At 38.8% G+C, this 10,897-nt stretch overlaps 1 protein-coding gene across 1 annotated transcript; it reads left to right on the top strand.

The window, feature by feature from the left end:
* The first annotated feature begins 493 nt into the window (after positions 1-493).
* On the top strand, positions 494-10,640 carry LOC149837621 (eukaryotic translation initiation factor 5A). Its single transcript, XM_090006151.1, has 5 exons — positions 494-708; positions 2,128-2,250; positions 2,348-2,404; positions 2,497-2,571; positions 10,184-10,640. Exons 1-5 carry the CDS (start codon positions 586-588, stop codon positions 10,283-10,285), a joined length of 480 nt encoding a protein of 159 aa, XP_089862277.1. The 5' UTR covers positions 494-585; the 3' UTR covers positions 10,286-10,640.
* The last annotated feature ends 257 nt before the right edge of the window (positions 10,641-10,897 follow it).

Raw genomic sequence — 10,897 nt, 5'->3', positions numbered from 1 at the left:
CTCAACTTGATGACATTCACAAGTCGGCCCTACCATTAAGGGGAGCCCTCGCGGGCAGACACAACTACATTGTTGGGGGGAGCCTAAGCTCAACCGTGATTGCCTTGTTCAAGCTTGGCTTATTGTGCTCACTCACTAGTACTTGTTGTGCTATGATTTTTTTTAACTTAAAATAAAAATAAAAATAAAAATATATATAAATCAAATTTTCATGGCTTGCTGATAAAAGTATAAATATCAATAAATAGTCACAAAATATCGCGACATATTCAGAAAATCAACCACGCTAATAACCGTAATATGCTAGGTCAAGCACGTCGTGGTATGGTATCTCGTGCCACCAACTCTCTCGCATCTCTTACGGAGGGGAGCATCCCATTCGTTCTTTAATCGGACGGCTGAAACGGTTTCCGGACGCGACGCGTTTCTCGGTTCGAGTTAAAACCCAGAGTGGCTGAGGCGCACGTCCAGGCGACGGTATAAATTGAGTCCTCCTGGTTCGCTCCACTCCCGTCTCTCTTCCTCCTAGTCCGGCGCTTATTCTTCTTCATCGTCTCACTCTCTCTCTCTGTTGCCCGAGTTATCATGTCGGACGAGGAGCACCACTTCGAGTCGAAGGCCGATGCGGGAGCATCGAAGACCTACCCTCAGCAAGCCGGCACCATTCGTAAGAACGGATACATCGTCATCAAGAACCGTCCCTGCAAGGTGATGCTTTTCGCTCTCTATGTTTCCGCTTTCGTCGATTCTCCGTTTACACGATGCGATCGGAAGCTCTACATTCTTCGTCGCATTTGATCGATCCGAGTGTTGTTCGATTTGGATTTCGTTATCGAATTCCCCGGGGCGGGGAGGAGGGGGTGGTGTTTCTGTTTTTCACCTGTTGTTTTAGGAGTTTGTTGAGTGCGGATTAGCAGTGGTCTTTTTTTTATTGTAATTGAAGGTGGTTTTGTGCGGTTATGGATATGGAAAACGATTTGCTACATGTTTTCATTTTGAGTATATATAACGATTTTTTGGTTTTCCCATGCTTGGTGTAACCCAATTTTTTTTTGTTTGAATTATGCACGTTTGCGGAAGTCGATGCATTTAGGCATTTTGTGTTTGGTTCTCTTGCATTCTTCTCATAATAATTGCAAGAAGTGTTTTTTTTTTTCCGAAAAATTGGGAATAGATCGTGTTTTGTGTCAGCCTTCATTTTGACAAATAAGCCTCTTTGAATGCGTGGCTACTGACGAACTGATAGGTTTCCGTTGTTTTGGTGGATCAAATAGGAGACCACAAATTCATTGAGATTTTTTGTAGGTTGTTGGTTCTTCCGGATATTTGGTTCTGTGCTTGTGGGTTATTTTCTTTAACAGAACAATAAGAAACGAATATGGAAAATACCTGATATTGTGACTTAATTCCGTAAATCCTTGTGAGGGAAATTAGACTCTGTTTGGGAGGTGGAGGTGGAGATGGGGCCCTCATTATATCTGGAAGCTCGGTATTTTGGGAAATAGGAAGGGAGATGGGAGTAATGGACATTGTTCAACAAATTCCTGGCACCGATGTAGTTGACAACTCCACTCTCATCACCAATTTCCTTCTCCACTCCCTTCACCCCTCTCGTCTCCTCTCCAACACCGATTCCCAAACAGAGCCTTAGTGTCTTTGGAATTCAACGCAACTAGTAAATGTCATTGACAGATTACCTGGTTGATTAGTTGGATAATGGATTTGGTTGCAGTTTAGGGAGTTGTCCTTGCTAGCCTTATGTTTTTATTTTCCTTTCTTTCTTCCTCCTGCTTTTCATCCTACTTGATTGAGTCATCAAAAATATGACGGTGTCTTAACCATTTGTGCGTTCTTAATTATGCCGTTTTTTTATTTAAGTTTTTGAGAAGCTATCTCAATTAAACACGTGAAGCAGTTAACAACTGATATAGGTTCAATGATTAGTGCTTTTAATATCTTCGTTAAGAATGAATATGAAGGCAAGTTAGCTGCATAGATCACATGTTACGCTGCTTGTGCCTTACGCAAATTGCTCACCAATGTAGTTTGCTGGTTTGACGTTTCTTCTGTGAATGTTTTTTTAAGAGTGCATTTTCCAGGTATTTTACATGATGGCATTTTCAACAGGTTGTGGAAGTCTCGACCTCCAAAACTGGCAAGCATGGTCATGCTAAATGTCACTTTGTGGCGATTGACATTTTCAATGGGAAAAAGCTTGAAGATATTGTCCCTTCTTCCCATAACTGTGATGTAAGATCTTTTAACGTTCCTCTTTGAGGTTTCCCCTCTGATCACAATTGGTCTTTGAATGGATTTTGACACCACATCTTTTCATATGCTGCCAAAGGTTCCTCATGTTAATCGTACTGACTATCAGTTGATTGACATCTCTGAAGATGGTTTTGTAAGTTACTTTTCCCCTCTTCAAGATATCTACTATTTAGTGAACTGCATTACTTACTGACTTCTGTTTGACAAATTTGTCAAAACTAACAGGTGAGTCTTTTGACTGAAAATGGAAACACCAAGGATGATCTGAGACTCCCAACTGATGAGTCTCTGCTTGTTCAGGTTGGTCGTTGATCTAGTGATGGTTTTTTATTGTTTCTTGGTTTCTGGAAGCGTGATATCGGTAATTGTAGTATGCAATTTATTTTGCATTTTCTGGGCATTTTGTTTTCTATTTCTAATGTTAATGTTTTATTTTTATATATCACTAGTAATCACCTCCTTCTTCTATGCTGGAAGAGTAGCTTGATTTCCTACTCCATTTTAGTTGCACATAGCAGTTAGCAATTATACAATGACTTCTCCACAGGGTGCCAAATGAGCTATAGGAAAATTTAGTTCATCATTTTTTATTTTTATTATGAGATCATGGCTGGTTAAGCCATTCATGTGGTCATGGATGGTTTAATCCATTTTCATTTACTTCCTCTTGTCATGTCCAATATCCAAGCAGATTCTTTTTCTTTATTAGAAATAAATTAGGATTCACGGGCCTTTTGTAGTATTTTGGAAAGCAAAAAAAGGGAAAAAGAGCATATCTAAATTGGCTTTTGTAGTTAACAATCTACTTTGGTCTAAGCTGGCTGGTTCACCTCGATGACGGATTATATGGTTCCTCTTTTAACACATGTCAGTGGATTTATCTGTTCACTTTCTATTCTGAAACTTTGTCTTTTAGCAATAATTTTTTAGTGCTATGTTCTAAAAGTACCAATCATAATTACCTTATTTTTAGAAACTAAAGTTCATTTATACCTTATTTGCTATGTTTTTTGAAAGAGAAAAAACTCTTCTCTCTCATCTTTATCCGTAATCTTTATCCTTGGAACATTACAAGGATTTGCTTTTTCAGGTAGTCTGAATTAGTTGGTATTTCAGTTCCTGGACGGTTCTCCTCTCAGAAAGTTGCAGTCATTGATGTCACAGTCTCACCACCATGGCCCTGTTAAAAGTGGTGTTTTCTGCACTGCTGTTTGTGTATGCATTTCATGTTGTAGGGCTAAGTTCATGCGTGTGTTATAATCAGTTTGTGTGGATGGCCTGATTCATAATCTTTTTGTGATGTTCTATGCCACATGGGTGCGGGGGTGCGGCACTTTAAAAAACCTTGGGTGCGACAAAGCAAAAATGTAAAAAATTATATATATATATATATATATATATATAATTTTGAAGTTTTAACAGTTAACATTGTCATAATATCATTCAGCATGCATGCAATATATCAACCTAAATATCAATCAAATAAGTAAAACAAAAAAGAACTAAATTACACACCAAAAGTATATCCTACAATATATATGACGATGAAGTAATGGTTCTTAATAATTTTCTTCTTTATCATCAAATGGATCATTAGAAGGAATACTGGGCTCAGCTAAATCCATGTTTGTCATGTTCAAATCATGCTCTCCCTCGAAGTCACACTCTTCTGGGTTTACATCCCAAAATTTGGATGTTCCTTGTCTGCGTTACAAACTTAATTTGAAAATGTTAAATACAATACAAGTATATTTAAATGAAAAATTAAGAAATAATCAAATAACTAAGAGAGCAAATTAGTACCTGTATTTATCATTGGTTCACGAAAGTAATCGAAGATTTGAATGAACATATACTAAATTCTCTGCACGCTTGCTGGTGAGTTTGTTTTTCTTCATGTTGTGGATTTGAGAATATGTGCTGCAATTTCTTTCACAACAAGATCAACTAGCATGTTGTGATAGCAATCTTAATGCAAGACGTTGGAGAAGAGGTTGTTTCTGATCCAAATATTGACCACCATGTGATAGGATCTATATTATCCTCCTCTCTCGCGAATAATGTCGGTCCAGATAATCTCGAAGATGAAAATTTTCCAAACTCTTGTGTGACTTGATATAGAAGATATGCTTCTGGAAAAAGTCTTGTCGTACACATATTTCTATGTCTTGATAGCTCTGGGTCTAAATTTGGAGGGACACGACCAATACCACCTGCCCGCCACTTATTTGCATAATATTTTGGATTAAGAGAATGTGTCATGCAATGCAAAGGAGTGTTGTTTTTATCCCATCTTTTGACTAACATTGAATGAATATGGTTAAAGAATTCTGAATCATCAAATGCAGGATTTTTTTCTTCATGCTTGAAAACTATAGCTTGTATTTTTTCAATCATATTATCCCACATTTCATAAACTTTGTGAAGCATGGGCTCATCCTTATCAACTTCTCTTAACATTTTCCCAAATAGGTTGCGTAAGTTGAAGGAAGTATGCCACTCTGTCTCAAAACTCATAATCAAGAATGAATTTCTTAATTTCTTGAGCCTTGATATCATCATCAACATGATAGAATGTCCAATTTTCATCAGTCACCATGTTAACCAAAACATTCTTCACTTTTTTAATCATCTTCACCATCACAATGATGGACGCAAAACGTGTTTCAGCGACCTTCAACAATTTCAGGTCAGAATGCTTATTAAATATAACATTAGCACGATGGTGGTTAACAACAAAATTCCTAATGCTTTTGACATTTCTTTTTAAATCTTCAATCCATGAACACAAAGCATATGCTTGTGATTTTTCTTCTTCTTTAGGGTTGCAGATGCTCTTTAGGGTCAGATTTAAGCTGTGTGCTACATAGGGAGTCCAAAAAATATGAGGGTACTCACTCTCCAAACTCAACGCTGCACTTTTATAAACTGAAGCATTGTCTGTAATGATTTGTACAACTTTCTGATCACCCACTTCTTTTATGACTTCTATAAACAACCCCTTTAAATACTCTGCATTTTCATATTCTCTAGATGCGTCAACTGCTTTCAAGAATATTGAGTCACTAAGCGAATAAGCAATGAAATTGATCAGTGGACGCCTTTGAATATCTGTCCATCCATCAGAAATAATAGAAACTCCATTTTGCTCCCATGAATATTTTTTAATCTTCAGCAACCTCTCCATATTTGCCCTCTCTTCTGCAAGAAGTGTGGTTCGTATTTTTTTTAGCTTGGAGGCACATAGTCACTCAAATTACAATTTGTCAAAATGTTACTAAATCCTTCTAATAAGGATTTCTAGCCGCATTAAATGGGAGTGAACTAGAATAAAAATACCTCCCTACTTTTCTATCCATATCCCCCCTTCCATATGTATTGAATGATGCTTGTATCGTTCCTCTACCTCTTACAATGACTTTTTTTTTTTCAACATCTTCTTGGTGGGTTCCAAATGACACACTAATTGCACAAGAATCACTCATTATCTTTCTCTTCTCATATTCTTCTTGTATTTTTTTTATTGTCTTCGCATTACCTCATCAACTTTTCTGCATCCTGAAATGTCATGTCGTGGTATCTTCAACAAATGAGTCTTCACTCTTATGTAAGACCCAACAAAATCTTTTTCACAGAGCTTGCATCAAAATCTCTTGTTTCCACCACCTCCTTCTCCAGTTTTTGCAAGATTATCTACGTGTACCCATAGTGGCCCTACATCATCACTTCCACTATAACTATCAACAAAACTAGCAGCAGAACTCATATGTGGGGATGAAGATGACACAAGTCCTTTCTCTTTATCCGTCATTTTTTGTCCTGAAAACACAAAAAAAATTATATTAAAATCAATTATGCAGACAATCAAGATTTATAATATCGAGTCCAATGATGAGTTGTGGAGCCTGATTCAAGGTTTTTGCCCTTATTGGGGGGTCGGGGGCTCCCCCCCCTCGGCGGGGGTCCCGTTGTGCGTTCAGCGGGCGGGGGGGTCGTAGGAGGGCAGCACCCCCTGGAAGAAATTTTTTCTTGGGATGGGCTCGGCCCCTCCCCTGTCGAAAACGGGGAGGGGCCTCCCCTGAAATCATAGTGAGCAGGGTGGGGGGCTCTGCCCCTCCATTGTCGAAGCCCCTCCCCTGAAATCAGAGGCAGCAGGGAGGGGGGCTCGGCCCCTCCCCTGAAATCAAAGGGAGCAGGGATGGGGCTCGCGGGGGAGGGGCTCGGCCCAACAAGAGAGCGAGAGGGAGCAGGAGGGGCTCGGCCCCTCCCCTGCCGACCCAACAAGAGAGCGAGAGAGAGTAGGGAGGGGGGCTCGGCCCCTCCCCTGCCTACCCAACAAGAAAGTGAGAGGGACCAGAGGGGGCTTGACCCCTCCCCTGCCGACCCAACAAGAGAGCGAGAGGGAGCAGGGGGGCTCGGCCCCTCCCCTGCCGACTCAACAAGAGAGCGAGAGGGTACCTGCGATGAGGGAGAGGAGGAGGTGGCACTGGGCTTGTTAAAATACATGTAATCAATATATATATTGATTACATGTATTTTAACAAGCCCAGCGCCACCTCCTCCTCTCCCTCATCGCAGGTACCCTCTCGCTCTCTTGTTGGGTCGTCAGGGGATATATATATATCCAATCATACCCGATAAGGGTATTCTTGTAATTCTGCCCAATAGGGGCATTGTAGTCATTTTTATATTTTTTCTTCTTTTCTTATTTTTCCTTTTTCTTTCTTTTATTTTTTGTTTTTCCTTTTTTGAAATGCATTCACATTGGGGGTCACAACTAAGAGTCGTTGGGCCCCTAATGGTCACAACTGTGACCTTTGGGAGCCCAACGACACCTTGTTGGGCCTCCCAATGTGGTCTCTCTCTCTCTCTCTTTCTTTTCTTCCTCTCTCACACTGCTCCTTGCCTATAAATAAGTGGGGTTTCTCCCTTTGTACAATATGGCTTCTTGAAGCCCTTTCTTGCATTTATAAGATTTTATGTTTGCAAGCCATTGTTGGCTTTTGTGTATGTCCATTTTGGACTTGTTCTTTGTTTTCTGTGTGAATGTCCATTGTAGGACATTGTACTTATTTCTGCATATTTCATTACAGGGCTCCCCTGCGAGACGTCAGGAGGAGAGGAGGCGAGCGAGAGAGCGGAGCTGCGCGGGAGAGGAGAGGATTAGGGCAAAAAAAATTTGCCCTAATCCTCTTTCGCAGCCTATTTTGATCGGGCACCAGTTTTTTTTTTTACGTTAAAAAATTAGGCGAAAACGACCTTGGGTGTGTTGGCCACACCCAGGGTCGTCGTTGACCGCACCGGGTGCTGCACCCGCACGCGCACCCGTGTTGTGTTGAAGAGGGTGCGGCACCTGCTTTGCTGAGTCCCTGTGACTTAGGTGATGTATCTTGATTTTGTTGTTCATTATGGATTTAATTTTGTGATTGTCAATCTGATGGTTTGTTTCCCAATGAATTTAGGTTTATATAGTGCAATTTAGGAATTTGCAGTCTTCTATTGTCATGTAGTGCAGCTATAAGATATGGGATATGGATATTTGGTGGAGTTATCCACTAAGAATAATATATATGGGGCCATGTTATGGGAGAAAAATTGGAGTTTGTGACTGACATAATATATCATATTTGTATTATATACAATATTAGTTCTGATAATAAATATAAGATATGTCCTTTGTCCTGCATTTTGCCAAATTGCTACATGGCATGCATGCACTGTCATTGGTAAGGCCAATTTCATGTGATAATCCATAAAATATGTCCCTGAGCTGCAGACATGGTGTGTGTGTGTATTTTTAAATATAAATAAGTAGGGGGCCAAATTTGCTGGTTCGTTGATAGGTAATGGTTTCACAACTGCATATTTTCTTTTAACAATCTACAGTGGACAGTGCAATTCTGCCCATTTGCAAGTATCTATGCTATTTAACCTTATAATGTTGTGCTTCTATGCTATGTGACGAGGAGGGATGGCTTAAGAGTGTTTTCTTGGATTGGAGTGCTTAGAATAGGACATGGCATGTTAAAAACAGGCTGATGAAAATTGAATTTATTGTGAATTTCGCATTTCCATGGTCAAGATAGCATGGCCTAAACATCCTGAACAAGGTTGCAAGTACCGTATCGTTACCCGTATCGGTCGGGCCCAAAAAAAGATACATATTGTATCGTATCATAAAAATCATAACTTTTAATAAAAATTTTCAAAATTTTTAAAAAATAAAAATAATCGGGAAAATCAGACAGTTTTAAAAAAATCATAACACAGAAATAATGATGAATTGCAGTAGTTGCACTCGATTTTTAATTGGTTTTCACTCACTTCTTGAGTGCCCCATTGCCTTGTTGGATCATCTGATGCCATCTTCCACAAAAAAACTCAATAAGAAGCAAAGAAAATGATTCTTTTACCTTAACCCACGTGAAAAATTGTAGAAATGCATTCTTACTTGAGCAAACCACAAAATCCCTCTCCCTTGTGCACAAATCATTTCCCAAATCGCTCTCACGACTCCTAGGGTGCATGGATGCCCCTCTAATGACCTATACACAAATGAAGAAGTCATTCCTCAAGAGGTCTTTAAAACCCAACAAATAAAAAATGTGATTCGACTCTTTTTAAAGTGCGTCGAAGGTGTATCGTACAATACACTCAATACAAATATGCTTCACACTTGTATCACAATGCGGGTGTGTATCGTATTGATTTTACTCATAGTTACGATAGGTATTGTACGATACTTACAACATTGATTCTGACATCCCAACTGGCTACCGAATAAAACAGTTATAAAATACAGTTGAAATTTGTGTACTACCTTAATGCCTATATAAGAGCTCTACCTCCAAAAGCAACTCTTTTCAAATATTGCTAAGGTTTTTCTGACCAAGACAATTTCAATATGATATTTTCAACAATGATCATTGCTTTGGGACCTTCTGGTCATTCCAACAGATCGTGTTTCCTTGTCAGATGTTCAGAGATCTGTGCATTCAAGATTGATACAATCGGTTTTTGTTGTTGTGTTGCTATCTATGTGATATGGATACTCCATTCTGGCCCAGTATTGTGTCCCCTTATATACAAGTCAAATAAAAAACTTCATAAAAATGGCCATTTCACTGTAATCCCAGACATATCCATATGACATAGGTTGCAATCAGTTGGCATTTATATTGCTGGAACTCGCCCTAGATCCTGGGCTCCCGCATTGTTGGGAAGGCTGGTGCTGCCTATTGTATTATGTTCTTCCATGAACTTGGTTCTTTGGTTATTTATTTCGAAAATATAGGAGGTGAATGCTAATCTGTATATAGTTCTTCAATGAGCTTAGGATTATGCTTGGTGCATGGATGCAAGTGTAACTCTTGGGTTATGGGCTGCTCTTTGCAATATTAATTAGCTTGTTTTGTCTGAATTTAGTCTGTCAAGTCATTGTTTTAGGTACCACGTCTGATTCTCAAAACAAAAAAGATATTGTGGGATTACTTGGTTGTGCCATGATCTCAAAGGAAGTTTCCATTTACTGTGTGCTGAATAGCTTTCATAGTAACATATATCGGTGATATTTTCAAAATATCACGATATTATCACTATAAATTTAGCAAATGATAATATAGGCAAAATATTGTGATATTTTGAAAATATCACCAATTATCATGATAATATCAATTAGTTTTACTGGTTTTATTTATTTTTTTACATTTTAAATATGTTTTTCTTCTTTCATTTACATTTTTTACATTTTTTTTATTATTTATGTATTTTTTGTCTAAACATGATATTTTCTTATTTTTGGTATTCTTTATATTTTTTAAGCCCTGAGATTTATCACCAAACCTATAATATCGTGAGAAATAGCCTCACTGATATTTGTGACATTGATAGTTTTTTGTGCTGCACTTCACAGATTAAAGATGGATTTGGTGAAGGGAAGGATTTGGTCGTGACTGTGATGTCTGCTATGGGGGAGGAACAAATCTGTGCTCTGAAGGACATCGGCCCCAAATAGTCGCCACACAGTGTGCTCTGTTTTGGGGGTTTTTAAACTTTTTTGCTTTTTTTAATCAAGGTTTGTTTTATTCCCCTGGTTGATGTTGCACAATCACTGTTATTGGATTAAGTCACAGGGTGGTATGCTGCACAATCACTGAACCAGGTGATGACGATCCCTTCAGGAAAAGGATTGTTTCATTCCCCTGGTTGATGTTCAGCTTTAACTTCCCATGAATGGTAGTTTGCTATAGTTTCGTAATCATTCAGTACTTGTGTCATTTACATGTATGTTACAGATTTCACATGCTTGACTGCTACGTGGTGTGGTATTTTTTTCGCATTCATAAGGGTATCTATTGCTTTCGTTGTGATGATGATGATCATTCAGTACTTCCCATGAATGGTAGGTTGCTTGATTTGGTTATGCATGCCATTTGCGTAGAAAATAGTGGAATCTACGGTTTCAAATACAAGGTTGACAGATCTTGTTAGGTCTTTTTATCATTGATCAGCTTGGTGATTTGCTGTCTGATGATTCTCTGGGATCAACCCATTTGTCACTTGTTTCAGTCGTGCAATGTTCTGGCGCAATGAATCAGGTTGTCTTGCAGCGTTTTGTGTAATGAGT

This window comes from Nuphar pumila, chromosome 5, assembly GCF_984573655.1.
Source record: "Nuphar pumila chromosome 5, dmNupPumi1.hap1.1, whole genome shotgun sequence".
Classification (NCBI taxonomy): domain Eukaryota; kingdom Viridiplantae; phylum Streptophyta; class Magnoliopsida; order Nymphaeales; family Nymphaeaceae; genus Nuphar; species Nuphar pumila.
This window is presented reverse-complemented; position numbering and strand designations above follow the sequence as displayed.

Bases quoted from the DNA above. Each gene is read 5' to 3' on its own strand.
- LOC149837621 (XM_090006151.1), top strand. From the start codon at position 586: ATGTCGGACGAGGAGCACCACTTCGAGTCGAAGGCCGATGCGGGAGCA. The intron at 709-2,127 runs GTGATGCTTTTC...CATTTTCAACAG, and splicing joins TCAAGAACCGTCCCTGCAAG to GTTGTGGAAGTCTCGACCTC. The intron at 2,251-2,347 runs GTAAGATCTTTT...ATGCTGCCAAAG, and splicing joins CTTCTTCCCATAACTGTGAT to GTTCCTCATGTTAATCGTAC.